The sequence below is a fragment of the Jaculus jaculus genome, chromosome 17, assembly GCF_020740685.1.
Source record: "Jaculus jaculus isolate mJacJac1 chromosome 17, mJacJac1.mat.Y.cur, whole genome shotgun sequence".
Classification (NCBI taxonomy): Eukaryota; Metazoa; Chordata; class Mammalia; order Rodentia; family Dipodidae; genus Jaculus; species Jaculus jaculus.
The window spans coordinates 50,958,684-50,983,944 of record NC_059118.1 but is presented as its reverse complement, the minus strand read 5'-3'; the positions used below and the strand labels follow the sequence as shown (position 1 = coordinate 50,983,944).

General features: G+C 41.1%; 1 protein-coding gene across 5 annotated transcripts in view; it reads left to right on the top strand.

Annotated features, from left to right (window-relative positions):
* Rnf144b (ring finger protein 144B) overlaps nt 1-24,686 on the top strand; it is a 236,769-nt gene extending 212,083 nt beyond the window's left edge. For all 5 annotated transcript variants that reach the window (XM_045136409.1, XM_045136406.1, XM_045136410.1 and 2 more), the window contains 4 exons: nt 15,813-16,017; nt 17,730-17,874; nt 21,679-21,768; nt 23,208-24,686. In XM_045136409.1, the coding sequence (XP_044992344.1) occupies nt 15,813-16,017; nt 17,730-17,874; nt 21,679-21,768; nt 23,208-23,348 (581 nt within the window). In that variant the 3' untranslated portion in view covers nt 23,349-24,686. The remainder of the gene's footprint in view (nt 1-15,812; nt 16,018-17,729; nt 17,875-21,678; nt 21,769-23,207) is intronic.
* The last annotated feature ends 575 nt before the right edge of the window (nt 24,687-25,261 follow it).

Here is a 25,261-nt window from a genome sequence, read left to right as displayed (position 1 = left end):
TACTGCCCATGTATCTGTTGTAATTGTATTTTTACTCCTTTTGGCTTCTGATAGGTCTCTTTTAGGATTGAATTTCTTCTTGTTAACCCTAATATAGTCTTAAATAAAACAGTCTATGTTTTGAGAAGTCAGAGAACAAAACATGTTTTCCTTAGCACTCATAGGACTAGTATAATCTCAGGGAGTATATATTTTTAAAAATCTCAAATCTAACATGAGCACAAGATTTTCTGATTGTCAACTTCTTTTTGCCTTTTATTTTTGATAATTTCACGCATTTCTATAATGTATTTTGGTCATCTCCACCACCCCATTCCCTTCTTCTGTCCCCTTCCCACTCCTGAGAAACCCCTTCTTATCAACAAATCCCATTCCTACATCCGTGTGTGTGTGTGTGTGTGTGTGTGTGTGTGTGTGTGTGTGCTCGTGTGTGTGTGTGTGTGTGTGCATACATGTATGTGGCCCACTGAGTTAAAGTAGACTTGTTTATATGAGCATGGGTAGGGAGTATAGGCAAGTTACTGGAGATATACCACTGATAAAATGATTCCTCCCTCTTAGAGCAATCATTATCCGTAACTCTATCATAAGACTAGGATCTTATGAATCTATGCCCATTCATAATGGAATATTTCTGGGTCAAAAATTCTAATCTTAGAGAGGAAAGGGGGAAAAAGAACATTTATCTATTATGTACAATATTTGGTAATCACAGCTACCACTTTCTCATTTGCTTTTGGCAAATACCCTGATAGCTGATGCTTATGGAAAAGAAAGAAAGAAAGAAAGAAAGAAAGAAAGAAAGAAAGAAAGAAAGAAAGAAAGAAAACTATGCAGAGTGTGAAAAGGGTCATTGTAGGGCAATTTGCAGGGAATTCACATTATGGCAGGAGTTACCTTGGACTAAGATCTAGCTTGATCTTATAACCCAAGAAATCTGAGCATTCTCTCTCTCTCTCAATCTCTCTCTCTCTCTCTCTCTCTCTCTCTCTCTCTCTCTCTCTGTGTATGTGTGTACACTCAGGCTTAAGCAGGGAGGGTTTTATCCCAACCCTGCTTATTTGTTTTTAAATAATCCAATAGCAGATTTATCCTTCTTGGGTTGATCACTTAACTAAACTTATAAGGCAGATATATTAAGCTATTAAAAAAGAAATCTTGAACTAGATTGTTTGAATTTCTAATAGCAGGTGCATTTTTGCTCTAAAGAAAGATCCAGATTAGAAGCCAGGATGTAGTCTATAATGTTGTTGAATGCAGAGAGCTGGCTCCGTGGTTAAGTATACTTTTGGCACAGGCATGAGAGCTAGCCTGAGAGAGCCTGAAATTGTCCCTGCACACCTGAACCCTAGTCCTGCAAAGGGGAGCAGAGACTGGAGAACCACCTGGGCTTGCAAAAGGTAGCAAGAGACTCCAGCAGCCAAGACTGGGCAGAAGAGTGATGGAATGAAACATGAATGTTTATGCCCGTTCTTAGATATTTGTACCATCATACAGTGGTTAAGGACTCTTGCAAATGGAGCAAGTGTCATTTCCCTCACAAAAACAAAATGAAATAGCAATGCGTTTTGTTGTTATTGTTGTGTGTTACTCTTACATGGTGCGTTGAATATGTGACCATGTATGTACTGAGTATCTATCATGTAAGGTGTAGTTCCAAGCTGTGGTGCCATCTTTTTGGACAGTTCACCATATTCTGCATAAGCCTTCACTCCAAGTCTTCATAGTTATAGTACTGTTCTTTGAATTTCATCCTTCTCCTTGTTTGTCCTAGAAGAGATGAAATGTCCCCACTCTACCCAGGCTTCACATTTGGCTATTAAGCATTATCTCATCAGGGCTCTTTGTGGTTTTTTGGCTTCCTTTAGTGTTTTTCCTCCACATTTTTTTAAGTGTGAGTTTTTACTTAATGAGTAGTTTAGTGTTGTCCTTTCACATATCCTGTTTCTCCTCAGTCATCTTTTTGGTAGTCTCTAATCACAAGTCCAGTGGGGGGGAGGGGGAGGCACACACGCGTGTGTGCGCGTGTACTTGACCCACCTTTCTGGTGTTCTGTGGCAAATGTCTATGTATGAGTTTCCTTTTTGAGTGATTGTGTGCTTTCCCACAACAACGTATTCTTCTCAGCTTCATGCCTCCTGTACTTCACCAGCTGGTTCTTTCCTGTTGGCCAGTTTTAAGCCTAGAACAGCACTAGAACTAGACCTGCTCAAGCTTCAAGATGGAAGTATTTGGGAGACATGACTTTCTTACCAGCATCTTAAAGCTATAAATGGGGGAAATAATGGAATGATTTTCTTAGGGCTGTTGCAGAGGATGCATGTTTCAGGGTGCATTCACTAAGCAATTGCAGACATTAATGTTATCTATCACTATTGCAACCAATTATTTCCTCTTTCCCAGTGCTTTAAATTGAACTAAGAAAACATCCTTCAAAATCCAGACCACATATTGGTCCAAGTATGTCAGCACAATAATGCCATTTGGTTTCTTTTCATCTTCATCCTAATCTTTTTCAGCATGTTTCTCTCCTTAGTATCCTAGGTTTTACAGAGTTGTATAGAAACTTTAAAATCTCTATTAATTTCATAAATTCATCACATCTTTTCTTTTAATACAGGTTGTCTTTATTTTAAGCATGAATCCCTCTTATTCTAACCATCTCCAGGGAGATCATGACTCACTGAGGTAGGGTATCCAGTGTAGCCACCTAAAAAGAAAAGATTTCCATGATGAAAGTAAGAATTAAAATTTATTTAATAATATGATTATACTAGCCATTTTTCTTGTTTCTATGGCAAAAGACCTGACAAGAAGCAACTTAAGGGAGGCAGGGTTTATTTTGCCATATAGGTCATCATGGCCCAGCAGGCACGGCGACAGGAACATGAAGCAGCTGGTCACATTCAACTTAGCCAGGAAGCAGAGAGTGGTGAATGCTAATGCTCAACGTTTTATCTCCTTTTTACTCAGTCTGGGACCTCAGCCCAAGGTATGGTACCACTCAGTTAGGGTGGATCTTCTCACCCACAGGCATGTTGAGAGGTTTGTCTCATAAGGGATTCTACTCCAATCAAGATAACAGTAGAGAATAGTCATCACAATGATGTTTATGGACAGTTTATTCTAGGATCCTATCGTAAACTCCTGGATTATACAAACTCTTAATTATTCATTTATTTGTTTTGTTTTCAAGGTAGGGTCTCTCTCTAGTCCATGCTGACTTAGAATTCACTATATAGTCTCAGGGTGGCTTCAAACTCACAACGGTTCTACCTCTGCCTCTCGAGTGCTGGGACCAAAAGCATGCACCACCACATCTGGCTCAACCTCCTCACTTAAAACTTTTTATTCATAAATTTCATACATGTACATAATTTTTTTGATCGTAATCCCCTCCTATCAGCTTTGTTTTTTTTTTTTGTTCCTCCATCACTGAGCCCCTCTTCTTTATAACTAGTCCCTTTTGAATTTTGATGTTTTTTGCCCTCCTTCATCAGTCATGATGGAGTGTTGAACTCAATATTGTGCCAAGTGGAGTCATAAATGAAGCAGCCACTTTATCTCTGGAAGACTGTGGCCTGAAGCACTATTCTCCATTTTCTGGCTGTTACATTCTTCCTGCTGCCTCTCCTGCCATGTTCCCTGAGCCTTGGTGGAGGAAGTAATAGAGCTGTCTCACTTAGCACTGTGCACTCAATAGTCACTTATTCTCAACACTGAAAAATTTTGAGTCTCCATAATAGTCACCACCATCTGTAAAAAGAAGCACTAATCTATGGGCATAAACATAAATATTTGAATGAAATCTGATGGGCACAACATATCCATTTAGCCAAACAATACTAGTAGTTTCCCCACAGGGTTTCTGATTTTCCTAGACATAGTTCCCTCCAGTGAAGCAGACTTTAAATCCAATGAAAGAACAGTAGTTTACCCTCATAATAGTGATGTTACTATTGCACCAGTGGCCACATTTTGCCTGGATGGTCAGTTGTGAACTATGATTATTGATGACTTTGTTCCCTGAGCAGTTTCCAGCATTATGACAGCTAGCTAGCAGGGAAGAAGCTTCCAGGTCAGTTTCAGCTTGTGTCCCAATGACCTGCAACCAAAGCATGTGGTGTCTTCAGAAATAAGGTCTTACTGTCTAGTCAGATTTCTAACTCTTGTGGGTCTTAATAACAGTCCAAATAGATGACCTAAAAGATTGTTTTGAACTTTGAAAATCTTTGATTATTTCTAGCTATGGTGAGAGCAATCTCTTTGATGGTAGCTACCTTTATTTGAGTATATTCAATGTTAATTCTGATCAGTTTAATTTAATTGCATTTTAACTATCTGTAGGACACCTCCATTCTTGAAGATATCTGAAAGCAAATTAACATTGGCATAATTCAAAATGCATTGGGTCATGAAAGTTAACAAAGCATGATCTATTTCAGTTGATAATTAAATTAACTTGGGTGTGTGATATCTTCAATAGCAATAAAAAAAATACGATGTCTTTTTTGGCACATACTTATAATGGTGTGGGATGGTGGGAAAACTACTTTTGTTGATTGAGAAATACACAACAAAATAAAAGGCAAATCATATACATGTTCTATTGGTATCAGATGGGAAAACACAGGGATTGTAGAGTCAGGATCCTGGGGTGTGTGTGTGTTTGTTATTCATGTGCATGAGTTCAGATGTGTGTGTGTGCCATGGCAGACTTGTGGAAAGCAGAAGAAAACGTCAGGTATTATCTTGTTGTCACATTCCACCTTGTTTGAGGGAGAGTCTATTATTTTTTGCAACTCTATCACAAGGTTAGCTATCCCATGGGGCCACAAAAATGCTCTTGTCCTTGCCTGTGAGCTCACTGTATGTGTACTGGGATTACAGATGCAAGCTACCACATCCAACTTTAGGTTCTTTTTGAGGATCTGAATTCAGGTCATCATGTGTATACAGTAATCCACTGAGCCATCTCCCTAGCCTCTGGTTGAATTTTTTAAAACTAAAAATAATCCTTTGGTCAGGTTTGCTACTTAGGTATCATGGCAGTTTGAATCTCCCAGGATGTTTTAATTTTCCAGTAATTTTTAGAATACAGAAGTGGAAATACTTTAAATAGCATTTTGTGCCTTGCACAATTTATATGGGCAAGCTCAGTCTTAAGATCAAATAGCTATATGGATTTTCTTCAGTAATCAGTTCTCCTTTGTATAAGGAAATTATGGTTCAAGTCTGTGAATTTGTCTCTCTATGAACTATTCATCACTCCTAAGTCACATTCATATCACTGTGATGGTTAATCTCGACTGTCAACTTGATGGGATCTCGGGTCACCTAGAGGAATATTCTCAGAGCATGTGCGTGTGGGAGTTTCTAGATTAGGTTAATGAGGTTGGAAGACCCACCCTAGACTGGGGGCAGTGCCATTCTATCAGCACCAGCACTCTTCTCTCTCTGCTTCCTGACTGTGAATCCAGTGTGGCCAGCTGCCGCATGCTTCTGCTGCCATGCTTTTTCTGCCATGGTGGACTCTACAACAAAGTGTGAACTAAAATAAACCCTTCCTTAACTTGCTTCTATCAGCAATGAGAAAATAATACAGTCATAGTAAAGTTTTAAGGTCATTATTTTAGAGATCTGTTTTCCACATATCTGGATTTTCATTTTCTTTGTGCTGTCATCACTGCCAATGCAGAAAAAAGTTGAGTATGTTTCAGTTCACTTTTGCCAACTTGAATGTAAAAGTTTGAAGGAGGAAGCAGTGAAATCTTAAAAGTTTTAAGAGAATTATACATTTCATAAACCGTGCTTCTTAGGTCACAAGCCAGAAAGTAGAATTGAAGTTACAATGGAATCTTGTTGTCCTCAGGTACCTTTAACATTGGACTCTGGCCTGGCTGGTATATCTGGATCCTTGTTCCTTTCAGGGAAGCACTTTTCCAGGAGTGTCCCATATAAGATCTCTCTCACTCTCTTTATTTTTTTTTTCCTGGAATATTGAATGCAAGATGAACAGTACAGAGCCTTGCCATTCAGCTGCCAATCTCCTTCATCTCCACAAGGATTGCCTGCTTTTCAGCAAATTCACATCCTCAGGCATGTGGCTAAGTCAGTGGATATCTTCTGGGGGTGAATTTGTATCCCATAGGACACTTGATACTGTCTAAAGACATTTTGGGCTGTTAAGACTATGTAGGATTTTAAAAACATTACTTATTTATTTGAAAACAGAGAGAAATAGCAGACAGATGGAGAAAACAGGCACACCAGGGACTCTAGTCACTGCAAACAAACTCCAGATGCATGCGCTACTTCATGCATTTGGCTTCACTTGGGTACTCAGGAACTGAATCCAGGTCATTAGGCTTTACCACTGAGCAATCTCTCCAGTCCTAACTATGAAATGGGATGTTGCTGGTAGCTGTTGGGCAGAAATCAGAGTTAATGCCACCAAGCGTCTTATGTATAGCATGGCCCAGTCCTCACCTTGTCTGAGCTAACAGTACTATTGTTAAGAAACCCTGTTACAGATCATGAGAATAGTGATTAGGAAGCAAAATTTGGCCCTAAGTGGTTCTCATATGTGGGGGGGGGGGTTGGAGTAGATAATGTAGATTAGATTAGATAGTTATATATGCCAGTTATATAAGTAAGAGGAGTAAGAGGAAAGAGAGAGATGGGGAGGTTACATCTGGTAGGATTTTCATGGGCGATTTCTCCCAGGTGCTTATATCTGAGAAGGCACTTGATTTGATGGTGAGGCCTGTGATCAGTGAGAAGAGAGGAAGAGGACTTGGTCTACGGAGCAGCATGGTATGAGGTCCAGTTTTAGAAGAGCACTCTGGTTGCTGGGGGAAGAGCAGGTACAATGGAGAAAGTGGCAGCAGAGAGATTGGTTGTGAGGCTGTTATAGTGATCTTATCCATGATGATGTTGGATTGTATGTTAAAAGTAGAGGCAATAAAGTTGTCAGCTTTGGAGTTTATTTTGAAGGTGGGACTGTCAGGCATTCCATGGTGGTGGTACAGCAGCCTGGAGGAGTGTTGTCAGTATAGCAAAGAAGGTCATCACAGAGGAGACTGACAAAGGATGGCCACAGGTGTGAATCCAGAGGATAGACCAAGACAGCGTGTTAAGAGAAGGGCGTGTCATCTGAGTCAGGTGCAACTGAGCCTTGAGGAGTGAGGGCTGAGATAGGAAGGCATTCAGTGACCCTGACAGCTGAGGATATGAGGAAGAACCTGCTTGGAGGGGGGTTAAAATACTAGATGAGTGCTGGATTCAGTAGTTATGTTGAGAAAGACTCTTACAAAGTGTTGTTTTTTTCTCTAAGAATTTATGAATGAATGATAGGGTTAAAACAGGAGAAGGATGAAAGTTGTTAATAAAAAAATTGAAAAGAAAAAAAAAACAGGAGAAAGAGGAGAGTAACTATAGAAATGAAACCCCTGAGAGTATGAGGTGTAAAGCTCAGTGAGGTGCAGGGCCCCACTGTAAATTTTACTTTTTATTCTGAGTTACTGGAGAATGCAGTCACAGCATAGACCCCATGGACTTACAGTGGTGCCTGGGTGCCCCTTTTACTTGGTTCTTCCCCAGAGGTGAAAGGAGACGGCCTGTGCTGAGACTGGAGATGGGGTACTGGGCCTAGGGGCTGGACAAGGTGCTTTGCACAATATAAAGTGGCTGTAGGAGTGCGTGAGTCTGAGGAAACTGCTTCTCAAGTTGCACACACTCATGATCACTTAATTATATAGACCTGAGCTTTATGTAAGTTTATTCTGTTTTTCAAGCTATTTCTCACTCTGAATAGGAAATGCATTTTGCAGTTAGCCCTCCATATCTATGGGTTCTATGCAATTCTGCATTGAGAGTATTTTTTTTTAAAAAACTGCTTCTGGTAATTGGTGAAACAAGCAAGTGTGCTGTTTTCTTGGTGAACCTGGTACCAACACAGTGGTGAAGGAGATCGACACAGAGAACCATCAACTCCTACCAAATCAGATATCCAGAGACACAGAGGCTCCCAAGACCTCATCACTGAGGCGGACCTAAGATGAACCCAACATGGCTCAGGGAAATTTGCAGAAGAGGGGCGGAAAGAATATCAGAGCCACATGTTGGGTCGTGATACACAGAGATATTTCCTCCTACCCATAATTGATGGCTAACCCACAATACATGACCCATATACCCCAACAAGGAGGGGTCGGGTGGAGGGGGGAAGACAGGGAGGAGGCAAACAGTGGTACCAAGTTGACTGTATTTATTGAGTACAAAACTAAAAAAACAAAAACTAAAAAAAGGAGAAAAAAATGCTTCTGGGGGGTTCAGTGGGATGGGGAGACAAGACGGGGTGAAAATAATCAAAATACATAATATATGTATGTGTATAGAGTCATCAAATAGATAAATCAATTTAAAAAGTAAAATAAAATTATTGCTTCTGAACTGAATATGTATAGACTTTGCTCCTCATTTTTCCCTAGATAGTATCACTACTGTTTTTACATAGCTCAGATCTATGGCATTTACATTGCATTAGGCATTTGAAGTAAGCTGGAGGCAATTTGAACTCTCAGGTGTACATAACCTTTTGGCCCTGTAGATAACAAGGTTCACACTGGAGAACTGAGCTATCAAGCTACAAAAATATTGCAAAAATCCTATAATATTTTCAGTAAGTTTACTGCTTTGTGTTGGGTGACATTCACAGCCATCCTGGGCTCCATGTAGCCCATGGTGTGCAGGTTGGATATGTCTGTGGGCAGGTTATGCAGGAGGATTTGTGTAGGTAGTATATAAGTCCTGTGTCACTTTAAATAAAGGCTTCAGTATCCAAGGATTTTGTTGTCTGTGGTAGGGGGAAGGAGTGCTTTTCTCTCTCACACACAAATAAATAAACATATAGATTAAAAAAATTTTTAAATAATCCATGTGAGGACTGGTGACATTGTTCAGTGGTTAAAGACACTTGTTTGCAAAGCCAGCTGACTTTATTCTCCACGTAAAGCCAGATACACAAAGTGACAAATGCAATTGAATTTCATTTGCAGTACTAAGATGCCCTGGTGCCCAATCATTCTCATATTTTTTCCCTTTCTCTCAAAAGAAAGGAAGAAAGAAAAGAAAGAGAAAAAAACAAAATCTATGTAAAAAAAAATATATGTCCCAAAGTAGACCTTTTGTAAAATAAGTGCCACCATATTGCTGATGTGGTTGTGCTTCTGTGGAAAAGACATTCCTCTAGACTTGAACCACTAGATTCTAACTAGTAATGTTTAATGACAGGGGGGGACTCAGAGTGGGAATTCAATTTGTATTCATAGGTATAAGGTTCTCCCCCAACCCTCTGTGTGCAGAGGAGGAAAGGTCTCCGTCTGCTGAGGTGGGCTGGAATATCCAAAGCGTCCCATTTAATCAGGAGAGTGAAGAGCATTTGATGTCCTGGAAAAGACAAGTAGACAGTGAAATGACTAGTTTTGATTCCTCATGAAAAAAGCCTACATTCCAGGACAGGGAGCTTGAGCATGTCACTGGAGCTTACCAGACCAGAGGATGCATGGGAAGTAATTAATAAAAAATAAATTAACATGTATAACCTGTGTGTTTAACTTCAGACGAATGTACCTGTCTGTATACAGGAAGATCAGGAAGTAGAAAATATAGTAACTATATAAAAGATAATGAGAACTATCGTGATTCCAGTTTTGGCTTTTATTTCTCTTATGCTGTGAAGATGCTGCCCTGACATCCCCCTCCGTGCCCACACCTTCAACTCCCCCTCCGTGCCCACACCTTCACCTCCCCCTCCGTGCCCACACCTTCACCTCCCCCTCTGTGCCCACGCCTTCACCTCCCCCCTCCATGCCCGCGCCTACACATCCCCCTCCATGCCCGCGCCTACACATCCCCCTCCGTGCCCACACCTTCACCTCCCCCTCTGTGCCCACGCCTTCACCTCCCCCTCTGTGCCCACGCCTTCACATCCCCCTCCATGCCCGCGCCTTCACATCCTCCTCTGTGCCCGCGCCTTCACCTCCCCCTCCGTGCTTCATGTCTTTCTGTATTGGATATAGGTTTGATGTCCAATGCATTTACTCTTAATTTTTCCCATGTTACATGATGTGTTGTTAAATAGTCTTTCTAGGAGGGTAAAAACAACTCTGATTGATAATGTTTAAGCTGTAAATAGTTTTACTGTGGTTAATATTAAGCTGCCAATGTGATGACACTGAACTTGCAATTAGGAAGAGATGCAAGTGACATCTGTGAGGTGGCAGCAGCTCATTTCAGGATGTGTCTGGTGCTCTTGCTTGATGTTTTCTACAAGTACAGAGTCCTAATGCTGATCTCTGGGTAGACTTCCTTTTATGTCTCCACATGCTGGTGCTGGCTGCCTGCACAATCACTACCTGAGGAGGAGGAGGACTCTCTTCCTCTTCCTTCTCATTCTTTTTCCTCCCCCTCTCCTCTTTCAAATTTCTGTGTTGTGTTTCATTTCAGCATGTGTTATCTACTTTGGTCTGTGATTAGGGAGAACTAGTTGTATTTTCTGATCATGAGACCTGATTAAAAGGGGAAATTTCAGGGCTGGAGAGATGGCTTAGTGGTTTAGGCATTTGCCTGTGAAGCCTAAGGTCTCAAGTTTGATTCCCCAGTACCCAAGTAAGCCAGATGCACAAGGTGGTGCATGTGCCTGCAGTTTGTTTGCAGTAACTAGAGGCCCTGGCATGCACATTCTCTTTCTCTCCCTCCCTCTCTCTTAAATAAATAAATATAAATTTAAAAGTTTTAAAAAGAGCAAATTTCATTATAGATATGTGGATAACAAAGCATAGACACCTTTCTGTCAGTACTATGTTTCTTTAACTACTAGGCCCCCTCGCCAGCCCATCATTAAATATTTTATTTTTTTATTAGGTAGAAAACTGTATGGATACATCACATGTTTGTACCCTCCTCCCTGCCCCATCCACTATTAAATATTTTTTCTACTTCAAATGCTGTTCACATATATTTATTAGTAATTTAATTTTTGTTATCTTGCAAGATGTGCTATAATATAGTTGCATGATAGTTTCTTGAGGATGTTTTAGACACTGAATCTATTTTAAACATTCCTTCTCCTTTTTATACAATGTTTTTCATATTGTGGCGTTTCTGAACATGAAAATCTCACTTTTTCTATTTTATATGCTCAGGTCTCTAACAAGTACATGAAATTGGTCATTTGGTGAATAAAAAGTAAAAATATACATGTATATAATCATGAGGGTATTTAGAGTGACATAAAAATGAGGGATGAGCTTTAAATATAGTATGAATCCTTTCATAAGTAAATAAAATATGCAGAAGTTTAGAGCAAACTTTGGATACTTTCCATAGATGGAAGAAAAGGAAGTAATATTTATGACAAAGGAGAAGATTGTGGGAAGGAGAGAGAGAGGACAGGACCTAAATACCGAAGATAGAGTGTCAGATAGAAGATGGATCCAGGAGAGTTTGTGTATGTACCCAGAGGATGTTACTTGCAGGTTATTGATGTTCTTATGGCAAAAGCTTCAGGAATTTCAAGAGCTTATAGTGAATAAAACTTAAAATCAGAACAAGTATGTTGATCACTCAAAGACTGACCTGACATAGGAAGTAGAATACATGTCAGTTATTGAAAGCAGAGTTCTAGAAGGGGTGATTATTACTTGTTTTAATGTTAGAAAAAAAATTGTTCCTTTTGTGACACCAAAAAGAAGTTTAATATTGAAGACTTATATGTAAACTTCTTGTTTTGCAAAATTACTGTCTTTCCACGTCTGAGAGCCCTACTTGAAGTGGATAGAAACCTATAATCAAATGTAGGTCATAGCATACTTCTAATACCATGGCTGGGATTGGATCACTTTAGTGTGCTATAATTAATTGTAATACGAGAAAAGAATTGAAAATATGATCTGGAAAGTTGGCTCAGTGGGTATGAGTGCTTTCTGTGTAAGTATGAGAGCCCACTGGGGAGCATAGGACCACCAAAGTTTGATTATTGAGCACCCACATAAACAATTGGGCATATCCCTATACTTTTGTAGCTCAAATCCTGTGGGGAATTTCTGGGGTACATGAAAATAGAAAGGTGTGAAATAAGTGAGAGACCCTGCCTCAAGGAACTATGCAGACAAATAATGGTGGGGCACCCAGTGTTCTCCTCTGACTTCCATGAGTGTGCATTTGAGCATACATGGGCATGCACCACACAATACTATACACATCCACCTGCACATAGAAAAAAAGAACTGAAAATAAGTTTTAATGCAAGGTAATTCATGATGATGGGGAAAGGGCTTATCAAAGCTAAGATTGTATGGAAAAGCCAGATGGAAACCTGCTACTTTTAAGATAATTAAAAGCATAATAAAAATAAATGTAAAAAGATGATATTCATAATGTGCTTTATAAATCAGTTATTTGCACAAGAGTTTGTCTATGCCTTTTTTAAGAAAAACAACACAAAACTTTTTGTTATGTCAGGGAAATTGGAGCACACAGATAACAAAAACAGCTGGTTTCCAAATGTAAAGACAAAGGCTGTTTTTCTGTTATGTGTAGAGAAGGACAACTAACCAGATGCTGACTCCAAGAGCCCCAAAGTCAGGCAAGTACATCAGAAATATGTCCTTTTAAGGATAGGTTACCACTTGGTAAAGAAAAGGGATTTTTTTAAACTGAAAAGGAAAAATGAGAATTGCATATATGGAATTGAGTTGGGAATAAAGGAGAAATTTGACTGTGTTTCAATATTATAAAAGCAAATTGATTTTCCAGTGTACAGTTTAGTTCCAAAATTATATACTTTATTGGTTTGTTGTTTATATGTCAAGGGTCTCATTCTGTAGCCCAGGTTGACCTTGAACTTGTTGATATTCCTGCCCTCCTGAGATTACAGGCATGAACTACCATGACTGTGGCTCTCTCCATAACTATCCTTTTCTTAACAAATTAAAAATTACACAAATAGTATTTGTTCCTTAAAAGGCCATGTTAGGGCTGGAGAGATGGCTTAGTGGTAAATGCACATGGCTGCGAAGCCTAAGGACCCTAGTTTAATTCTCCAGGTCTAGCCAGATGCACAAGGGGGCGGATGCATCTGGAGTTCATATGCAGTGGCTAGAGGCCCTGGTACACCCATTCTCACTCTCTCTCTTTCTTCTTCCCTCCCTCCCTCTCTCTGTCCCTAATTAATAAATAAATAAAAGTAAAATCTTAAAAAAAAAAAAAAGTTAAAAGGCCACGTTAATAATAAAGCAATCCTTTGTTTTTTCTCCAACCTTGGCTTTTACTCCAAGGAAACTAACTGTTATCTTCAGTATTCTTCTAGAAGAAGTCAAAGCATATCTCTATATACATATTTTATGAATATATTTTATATATGCATTATTGTCCATTTATTTTTAAAAATCTGCATATTGTTCAGTTCTATGAATATATATTATCTGCTCTCATATATAAAAACTCTGTAGATCTGGCCACAGTGCCATAACTTTATACATCTGTTAACAAAGGCGGAGAGAATAGTGATATTTTGTCCTAAAAACCCTTTGGTGGACCTCTTCTTACACCTTCATTGGTCAGAATCATGTCACATGTCCAAGCCAATGCTGCATGGAAGCCTGGGAAAATATAACTCTCAAATATTCTGACTGTAGTGATAGACAGGTGTTTCAGTGAGGAAAGTTGGAAGAGATAAAAATTTGGCCAGAATGGCCAGTTTTATTTTTAGAGAGAGTTAAAATCTATCTCCTGGCCAGGTGCGGTGGCACATGCGTTTAATCCCAGCCCTTGGGAGAATCACAGAGAATCACTATGAGTTCGAGGCCAGCCTGAGACTACATAGTGAATTCCAGGTCAGGGTGAGCTAAGGTGAAACCCTACCTCAAAACAAACAAACAAACAAAAAACCCACTATCTTCTGGTAGCTACTTTTGGTCATAGTTAAGCCCTGTACGAAATCCTTAAAGAATTAAGAGAAGGGTGAAGACTTACCCAGCATATATCCCATTCCCATTACAAAACAGACAGACAAATAAGCAAACAGAAAACAATACTTCTTATGAAGGAGGTATCTCATGATAATGGGACATGTAAGCCCATATCACCTAGGAACATCATTGTTATCTTAAGCTTATGTAAGTACACTCAATGGTGTTTGCACAACAGAGTCACTTAATGATATGCCTAATATGCATGCCTGTCATTAAGTGACACATAGCTCTATGTGCAGAGAGAGACACTCTCCCTCTTTACCCTCTCTCTATACCTTTTTGCAAGGTCCTTCATGTACTGTCACCATGGTAAAGAATATATCACTGTTTTCTGTGGCTCCTTCTTCCCTTGCTATTACAATGGACTGTGTGCAAACTCTGTGCAGGGTACTACACTGCTTTACAAAAAATGTATTAAATCAATATTTGGGAGCATGTTAGTGCATGCCTTTAATCCTAGCACTCCGGAGGCAGAGGTAGAAGGAGGATCACAGTAAGTTTGAGGCCAGCCTGGAATGACAGAGTGAGTTCCAGGTCAATCTGGGCAAGAATAAGGCCCTACCTCCAAAAAAAAAAAAAAAAAAAAAAGGTAATTGCTCTCTGATTTATTGTTTCTGCTTCCACTGTGTCACTCTTGACACCTGAAGCTAATAAGCTAATGGAAACACTTGTACCATAACTACAACCGAGTAAACATAACTGCCCAAAGTTATGCTCAGGCTTCAAAGCAGAATGTCAGGAGCTAGAAATTTGTAAAATACAATTCAGAGAATAAGGGACTCCTCTTCCCTCAGATAGTCTCATTTTCGCATGGTATGTATTCCTTTCCTTAAAGGCCATATTATTTGAAGAGAACATGGGATCTGTTACTAAACAGAAAAGGGTAAATTGAGAGATTTGTAAGCATGTGCACAGTTGTCTATCCTCCATCCTACTCTTCTTTCCAGGATGCTAGAAGAATAGAGCCAATGTCACATGAATGACTAACATTCTATGGGTCTGTGAAAATCCCCCTCCCTCTTGTTTTAAGATCATGTGGGTCCTTTATAAATTGTCCTTAACTAACATATTAGCAAGACAGATGGCTACCTAAATTAACAGATAATCTGACTTCCTGGCTAAACCACAACAGATATGGTTTGGTTCCTAAACTATTTGATTTTCCTTGTTTTAAAATCTGCTCTAGCTGGGCGTGGTAGCACACACCTTTTATCCCAGCACTCGGGAGGCAGAGGCAGGAGGATTGCCATGAGTTCGAGGCCACCCTGAGACTCCATAGTGAATTCCAGGTCAGCCGGGGCTAGAGTGAGACCCTACCTCGAAAAACCAAAAAATAAAGACAGCTAAAATCTGCTGTATAGCCTATTTCTCAGGGCCCAAAAGAACATAGTCATGAGTGCATTTTTTGTGTGTGTGTGCTTTGACAGATTCTTCATGTCCTTTTTTCTTCTAAGACAGTACCTATTTAGTTGTGTGGAGGCCTTAGATTTTTGTCCATTTTGAGTACTCAAAGGCAGAAATACTTGCAGTTACAGTACTGGTCATGGAGAATATTCTTTATCTGTTGCTAGAGGCAGTGGTGACCTGAGAATACGATGGATGATAGATGATAGGCTTGAATTTGTTATGGAGACTGTCAGACATAGAAGCTGTCAATTATCCTTGGTTATATTATGCCATAAATGTTCACCTACAAAAGAAAGTTTACAAAGGGGAGAAAGCCTCGAGCTTTCATCAGAGACAGCCTATGGCAAAGTTTCTTTCTTTATGTTACAGAAGTTCACCTGGACCCCCTCCGAACATGGTGTCCTGTTGCCGACTGTCAGACAGTGTGCCCTGTGGCAGCGAGTGACCCAGGGCACCCTGTGTTGGTGGAATGCCCTACTTGCGGCCTGAAATTCTGCTCGTGTTGCAAGGATGCTTGGCATGCGGAGTTCCCCTGCAGAGACAGTCAGCCTATTGTCCAGCCAACAGAGCATGGGTAAGGAAAGGAAGTGTCTGGTGTTATTCCTAATGTTCTTTTAAATACAAAATGCTTTCAAGTGTTTTCTCATGATGGTTTTCAGACATTCACTGCTTTTCTGTACAATTTCCTTGAGAATTGTCTCAGCATCAGGAAGTTGGTATTAACCGATAAACAAGATGCCATGTCTAAGAGTGATGTTGTTTGCCTCAGGAGACTCTTCCTGGTAATGCTGACATTAGTTTGCATGAGTTTTGCTTTCTCTTTAGGTAGAGAGGCACTGTGCTCCATGGGTTCTCAGCAGGAAGTCATGGCATGTGCACAGATCTTTGATTAGATGCCATGTCTGCCTGCCATGGGTATAGCCCATTCATTCTTCCTGCCTACTATTGGCCTAGCCTATTCATTCTTCTAGCTTACCATTGGCATAGCCCATTCCTTCTTCCTGCTTGCAAAGGAGACAGAAATGTTCTGATTCAGTTGCCCAGCCTGGCACAGAGCATACTCATACATGTATGACAACGGTCCTAAATGCTTAGGAAACATGGAAAGAGCTTCTCTGTGATACTTTCTGCTCTGAAGGGATGGTGCCAATGTTGGGGTTTTGTTATGCTAAGAGGCAGTTAAATCTGTGTCTTTGTGTATGGAAGGTTTTTATGAGCAGCCAGTCACAGAGTGAGAGACCACTGTGTTTGCTCCAGCGCTTTGCTTAAGGCTGTGGCTGCTCTGTATCAGCAGAACAAAATGTCAGTGTTCCTATGAGCCAGCTCACACACCCACTGCCTCAGTGCCATAGAACCAGGCTTTAGGAATAGTCATGCTGCCTGGCTGTGAGGCTGTGCTCAGATTGTGTTCCAAACAGAGAAGAAAAATACATCCAGCACACATGGCAGGCATGTGGCATGTCAGGCATATTTAGAGCAGTCTTCCATGTAGTGAGCTCCCTGTACCAGAGCTCAGAGGAGAGAGCAGTTGAGTTCCAATGTTGTTCTTTGGTGCCTGTGGGTCCTCATACAAGTCACAGAGCCTCCTGTGATTCTGTTTCCCCAGTGGAAAAAAAGAGGAAGATTAAAATAGAAACTTTGTCACCATTATATAAAGCTATTGCCAGAACCCAACCTGATCATGGATCTGACAACACTTTGAGTTGTGATTTATCTCTGTGCTGAGAGAGACTGACAAACAGTAACTAAAGTGTAACCAGGACGACAGCTCCCCGATCCCATTATCATCACTTTTTATTGTCTGTCTCTTTCTGCTATGACCACATAGTGTCCTATCACCTGTTTAGAACTTTTCAATAATATTGGCCAATTCTTTTAAAATTTTGATGATTGAATCTCACCCTTCCTCTGTTTGTGAGCAGATCTTTGGGTAGACTATCCGTGTCCCATTTGGATCCTGAGCTCCTTTCTCTGCCGTCTTCTTGTACTCCTCATTCAGAGTTTGTGATCGGGGAAATAGAAATTTGTCAAAGCAATGAAGTTAATCAGCTGTGAAAAGTGTAATTATATAATTCACTAAAAGTCAAAGTCAATCAATTCTTTCTTATTTTGAGCTTTCTGAACAACTAATAATCCATGTCTCCTATTTTTTATGACCACCTCCCTCCTGCTTTCTTTGGAAGGAAATTAAACACAGAAAGCAGAGTTTATTTCCTAACCATCTAGATCCCTGGAGTTCAGTTGCTAGCCATTGACTGAATGCAATTTCTCACCCATTGTTTCTAGGGCCCTCTTTGGGACAGATGTGGAAGCCCCCATTAAGCAGTGTCCGGTTTGTCGGGTTTACATTGAACGCAATGAAGGCTGTGCTCAGATGATGTGCAAAAACTGCAAGCACACATTTTGCTGGTACTGCCTGCAAAGCCTGGATGTGAGTGTCTGCCTCTGCCCTACCCCAGGGCCTGTGTCTATGTTTGGAAAATACTGGGTCTGCCTTTCTTCCTCCCTTCCTCTGTTCCTCCCTCCCTCCTTTCTTCTTTGCCTCCCTCCTTTCTCCTCTTCCTTCTTTCCTTTCTTATTGTTGGTGGTTCTAGGGATTAAACATCTGTCCTTGTGTATTCTAAACAAGCACTGTACCACTGAGTCACATCACCAGGTCCACTGCTACTTTAGATGACCTCTACTTTTTTGTTACCTTAGTATGTTACCTCAGCTTTAAAGATGTACTTTTCTTTTAGGGTCATTCTGTTTTGGGGAGCATTATCTCTGTTATGTTAGAAAATTTGTTTTATCTTGCTATTGTAGCAAGTTATCACAAACTTTGTGCCTCACTAGATCAGCACCATGGTGCTGGCAGGGCTACAAATCTTTCCTCAAGATTCTAGGGAAGAATCCATTTCTTTGTTTTTTCTACCTTCCTGAGGCTGCCTGCATTGCTAGGCCTGTGGTCCTCTCTCCATCTTCAAAGCCAGCAATATTACATCTCGTTGACCTTCTCATAGTTATCATTCCCACTGATCACAGCCAGGGAATATTCCCACTGGGAAGACCCGTGAAATGAGATTGGATCTTTGTGAATCATGGGTAGTCTCCCCATATTGAGATTCTGGGCATCTTCATACTTGTGAACACGTTCACGGATGCTGGATACATGAGCTTGGATCTATGTGAAGCATGGGTAGTCTCCCATATTGAGATCCTGGGTGTCTTCATACTTGTGAACTCATTCACGGGTGCTGGATACATGAGCTTGGATCTATGTGAATCATGGGTAGTCTCCCATATTGAGATGCTGGGCATCTTCATACTTGTGAACACGTTCACAGATGCTGGAGACTCACCCGTGAGCTTCTTTGTTGGTGGAAGTTATTGTGCTTTCCACAGTTAGAAACGCTGCGCAAATCCACTGTGTCCCTTGACTTCATATCTTATGCATTGGCATAACAGCAGTATTGCTGCTGTTTTGTCATTGTTCCCTTCCTAGTCATGGAACATGTCATTATTTTTTCTCAGCATATCTTCCTCAAGCTCATCTCATACTCAGTTTGATTTAGTCTGGTGTCAAGGCAAATAAATGGAAGCCTCAGAGTTAGGAGGTGATGGGAAGCATTGGTGAGATCTTCCATTCTTGTGTCAAAATTTTATCTATCACAAAGAGAGAGTTTGTGTATATGGGCACACAAGGGCCTCTTGTTGCTGCAATCAAATTCCAGATGCATGCTCCACTTTGTGCATCTGGCTTTACATGGGTACTAGGGAATCGAACCCAGGCCAATAAGCTTTGCAAACAAGTTCCTTTAAAAGTGTACCATCTCCTTAGTCCCAATTCCATTCTTTTAAGTGGGGTGGTACAGATTGTTTATTCCTTATTTGGGCAATTCAACCCCCATATACTTCCACCTGGTGGAAGTCCTCAGTCTTGCTGTGCAGGCATTCTTGCTTCAGTTCTTTCCTTGTACAATTTGCTCTCATTTACTAGAGACTTGCGCAGTGCTGTGATATCTCAGTCAGTTTAGTGAGTGAAGGTGCAGCTGATGTGTAATGCCCCTGGAACCTCAAGCCTCAGTTTCCAAGGTGAGGTCTAGATAGGTTGTTCAGGATCGCATATGTGATCAGTCAGCTTGGTCTGTTTTAAGAGAAGATGAAGGTGGACATTTTAGACCCTAGAATTTGAGCACAGGTTTAAAGAAATGATTTTCACTTTCAAAACAGTTGGCTTGGGCTGGAGAGATGGCTTAGCGGTTAAGCGCTTGCCTGTGAAGCCTAAGGACTCTGGTTCAAGGCTCGGTTCCCCAGGTCCCACGTTAGCCAGATGCACAAGGGGGCGCACGCATCTGGAGTTTGTTTGCAGAGGCTGGAAGCCCTGGCTCACCCATTCTCTCTCTCTCCCTCTATCTGTCTTTCTCTCTGTGTCTGTCGCTCTCAAATAAAAAAAAAAAATTAAAAAAAAAATAAATTAAAAAAAAAAACAGTTGGCTTAACATAGTCCTGTAAATTTCAAGTGTACATGACATTTAAGACCTAGCATGGTTCTACATGAGTCGAATTTTTGGTGAGCATTCCACTGGATGAACACCCCACATGCTTCACACATGAAAAAGAGATCATCTTGTTTTCCTCCTGGTTTAGCCACACTTAGCGGAGTTTCTTTCCACAAGGTGGCTGGGCCCATGTGACTCTTCAGGAAACAAGAGCCTAAGGACTAAATGTATGCTCCAGGTCTCCATTCTTTGGCTGGAGAATGTGGGGAGGGGGGTGTTGCTGAGAACACACTGTCCTGCTTGGGTTCTGTGTGGGTCCTTGAGGTGAAATGGTACAGATGTGAAATGGCTGACCACACAGATGTCAGATTGAAGCTTTTTTTCTGGTGATTTTTTCTTTCTTTCTTTCTGAAAGGACATGTAGCTTTCTCTGTTGTAGACAAGGGCATTGGCTTGCGGTTCTAGGCAAGTGCTCTGTGTGACATGGGGGTATTGATGTGCTTGTGGGAAAGTTGGGAGCCAGGGACCAGGAGAAAGGAATTTGTAAAATCCAAGTCTGAGACAGACACCAGGCAGACTGCATGTTTTTGCAGCCTTGATCCTTGTCCACGCCACGTCAGAGGCTGAGAGGCAGCCTCAGAGACATGTCCCCTTCACTTCCTCTCTCCATCCTGCGGCTTCAGCTTCATGCTACTCCCTCTTGACATTACTGTGCTGCCCCATGTGCCACTTAGAAGTGATCCAGCTTTTCTCAAGCTGAGCCGTCTGTTCTCTCTGCCTTTTAGATGCCAAGCTTCCAAAAAAGCCAATTACATCTTGCTGTTGACATTGACAATAGTCATTGCAGTGCACGCAGATGGCCAGGTGGCCATACCTAATTCTTTTCAAGGTTTTGAGTGGATCGTTATTGGTAAAATTCAGTGGGTACTTCTCTCTTGTCTTTCCTAGGTTCTGTGCTTGTGGCATATTGGCCACCCCCTTTTCAGCTGTCAGCTCTTCCTGTTTCCTTTTGACCCTTCTTCCTACACCTCAGTTCCCTATTTTCCGATTCTTCCTGACCCATTTGTAAGTGTGTTCACCAGCCTCTGAACACACTTGCTTGTTGGTCCACTCTCTTCTGGGGCAATCACATTCATTTCTATGATTTTTTTCCACCCCATGCACGGATCTTCACCAGATATAAGTACTGAACTGCCTATGAACTATACTGCTTGGAAATCTTTACTTCCATCAAGTTCAGCACATCCAAATGCTGGTTGTCATCTTCCCTCCTAAAGTGCATCTCTGTATTGTCATATCTTCTGACAAAGCCACTGTCTCCATTTTCCCCGTCATTTAGAATTGCGTCTCCCTACTTCTCCATCTAGTTCATTACATTCTTACTATCTCATGACTGTGAGTTCCTCTTTCCTGTTATCCTTCAGTCACTAGCATTTCTCTTACCTGTATTTATTTATTTATTTTGCTATAATAGACTTTCAAGCTTCCTGACTTATGGTCCTCCCATTTTATCTCATAGTCACCTGTCTAAGATAATTGATAAGATCATTACTTTTTCCTGTAGGATCAACCAAGATTCTCACTGATCATGATCTGTTTTCACTTGGTACACAGCATACCAAGCTATGCTAAAGGATGCAGGCTTAGGAGTCTTGCAAGAGTGTGTTTCATATCATTAGGAGATTGATGTGGTTCATGTCCATCTCTCAACTCCAAATTTCATGTTTACTGAAATCTCTCTCTTTGTTTTTCAGAATGACATTTTCCTCAGGCATTATGACAAAGGACCATGTAGAAATAAGCTCGGCCACTCAAGAGCATCAGTGATGTGGAACCGAACACAGGTATCTTGACTTTAAAGAGAGCATGAAATATACCTTTTTTTTTTTTTTTTTTTTTTGGTTTTTCGAGCTCTAGCTCAGGCTGATCTGGAATTCACTCTGTAGTCTCAGGGTGGCCTTGAACTCACAGCAATCCTCCTACCTCTGCCTCCCGAGTGCTGGGATTAAAGGCGTGTGCCACCACACCCAGCAAAATATACCAATCTTTTGATGGCTTCCCTACTTACCTAACCTTGCCTAGGAGGTTCGGGAAGAGAGCAAGAGAGAAAGAAGTATGGGGCAGCTGTGTGGAGGGAATTCATGAGCACAGTCTCCTTGGACAAATGGAAGACACAGACGCCAAAGAGCTGAGCAGAACTTTGCTCTAGCAAGACAGTAGGCATCAAGGGCAGTGCTGCAGGAGGAGATGGGTCCCCACTGGGCCCCAGATCTCTGCATCCCATCGTGTGTTCATGCAGCATGTTCAAACACAGTCATGATTTGTTTCTAATAGTGTTTGGTGATTGCCAAAGCTATGCTGTCTTTGAGGAAGTCAATACTGATAACCTAGTGATCATTATCAATGTCCCTGTGGACTCTTGAGGAAAGTGGTAGAAAACAAGCCAACACCAGCAATTCATGATTTGGATCTTGCAGCCAAGCTTGAGCTAGCTTTTGGTGTGTGCTCACCTCTGATTCAATCCTTTGTGCTTTTTGGTTCAGAACATTACTGGAATTGACTGTCATATATGCCCAATATGGTATATTAGTAGTGTGGGCTACTATAACTGATTATCATAGACCAAAATTAAAACAAATATTACCTTCTCCTAGTTCTGGAGGCAAACAGTCTGAGGTACAGGGGCCAGCACTGTCATGTTCTGATGAGTTACATTAGTTATCTTGCTGGTTTCTGTGACCAGATAGTTGACAATTAGCAACTTATGGAGGAGGCTTGTGGTTTGGGGGTTACAGTCCATCATGGCGGGGAAGGCATGGAAGTGAAACACTCAGCGTGGTATCCTTATGTCTTGGCAGAACAGGAAGCAGAGAGAGGGGTACTTGTGCTTATCCATCTTTCTTCTTTTTCCTTTTGATTCTCTCTGGGCCTCTAGTCCATGGACTGGTGTCACTTGCCTTCAGGGTGGGTCTTCCTCTCTGGAAACACCTTCTCAGACACACCCTCTGTGCTTCTCAGGGGATTCTGAATCCAGACCAGTAGATAATGAAGAGTAACTATCACAGTACTCTTCCTGGTTCACAGTGGTGGGTTTCTTGCTATGTCCCCCCATGGTAGAGAGCCAGAAAAACAGAAGGCAGCCTTCTAGTGTCGCTTTTAAAACTGGTGCTAATCCCATTAGCAGGGTCCCATCCTCATTGCCTAAGCCTTATCTCCACAGTTGAGATAAGTATACATTTAAGATGATTTAACTACTGAAACGTACTTTTCTTTCCATTTCCAGGTTGTGGGAATCCTTGTGGGATTGGGCATCATTGCACTGGTGACGTCACCCCTGTTACTACTGGCCTCACCATGTATAATCTGTTGTGTCTGCAAGTCCTGTCGGGGCAAGAAGAAAAAGCACGACCCGTCCACAACCTAAAGGTTTCTGTCTGTGTTCATCGGCACAGATGGCTGGGTTATATGAGATAGCACAGTTATAAAGCCCACCTACTGACCTTGCCCCCTTCTCCTTGCCAAACGTTGGAAGTGCCTCTGTATCAGACTTTGAACTTGCCTGCAAGCATTCAGTGTTGGGAAAGGCCACATCCTGGGTGCGAATCTTTGTGCATATCAAGAAGTGGGCTCTGCAGTCCAGGCTGTGGCACATTTTGGGAGCTTTGGGTTTGCTTGGGAAGAACGAACACATCATCTTATCATCCAAAGGATCCTGCTGGGCTGCTCACCTGCCAGTCACACTCAAGGAGCCTGAGTGCATATTTGGTATAATAAATGTGTTTTCATGGTTGGCAGAATACATTGCTGACTGAGAGTCTGTTCTGTATTGATTCGGCCACCGTCAGAAACGGTGCAGGAAGAGGATAGCGCTGCATAAAGGGAAGTTGGCACAAGCGCTGCAGAGCAGGCGGCTTATCTCGGGAGTCAGTAGGTTGGCTGTGCCTGTGCTGCTCCTGGCTGCGCTGTCCCTGCCTTCCCACAGTGACTTGGCAGAAACATAATAGGTTTCTCCTTGTGTGATCTCAGCTTCAAGCAAGAGCAGCGCTGTTTAGAGGGAGTTGTCCCTTCCTAGGGAAAGAGTGGCAGCATGTGAAACAACATCATCCAATTTAGTGTTTCTCCTTTGGCAAAGGTTACTTTTCTAAGGTGACCATCTCATCTTTGACATCCAGTAGCTGTGATCAACAAAACACTTTTCTTGGGAATGGGGGTAGAGTGAGAGAAGCTCACAGCCTTTACCAGTCACCAGGGCTGTGTGGTCAACTGCATCCCCTGCCCCAAGGCTTGGAGTTGGACCTAGAAGTATGCATCAGGAATAAACATGTACATCTACAATCCCTATCACAGTCTTCCTGGAATTTTGATCCATGGGGCATGCATGGGTATACCCAACAGATGGCACAAACATTTTTTTTTTTTTACTTAAAAATCTCTCTTTATATAAAATAGTTGGTAAATCAACCTGAAACTTTTTGCACAGTACACATGTGACTTTTGGATATAAGTTCATAATGTATCTAAAGGCGTAAGCTCAAAAACAACTCTTTTAAAACAATACTTAGTACAATTTGATGTCATCTCTATAAATTGAGACTCAAGCTATTTACATACTTTCCAGTCAACTCAGAGCAGTTTTTTTTTTCAGCACACTTTAGTATTGTTCTGTCAGTAGCTGTTTAGACAAGCTGAATACTGTGTATCCACAGCTCCAATAAGACAACAAAATGTAAAAGAAATAAAATGGAAATATTTTGTGTCCTCAGTAGTTTGTCTTTATAGCACCTCATTGTGATATATTTTCTCCTACCATCAGTCAGATTTCAATAAATGGGGTTTGAAAAGACACTAACATGTTATCCAGTGATAGGATTATACAATTGGCATTAACAGTGAAGCCTGTTGCTTCCTGAAAACTATAGACATTATATGTTCATGGAAACCTCTCCTGGCAGCCAGGGTACCAGAGCAGGTCCTTTTGTATTTTCTGAAGTAACTCAGTGACTAATTAACTTGCTGCTACTCTGGTTCTACTATTACAGGTGGGTACTTGACCTGTGTAATGGAATGTATCACAAGTGAGGATATATATATTTAAAAATATTTCATTCACATGAATATATTGATACATATATATGTATATTCATTGGCTATGCACTTTTTATTACAGTTTGTGTAAAACATAGGAAAGAACTCTGGAAAACTTTTCTTCAGGAAAATTATGAAAGACTTAAGAGCTACTAGAAATAAGAGAGAAGGAAAACTCAGAAACCAAGAGAGGTTCCCCCATCCCATCCAGGAGATGTCCCAAGAAGGAAAGACCAGGAAATCCCCTGGGAA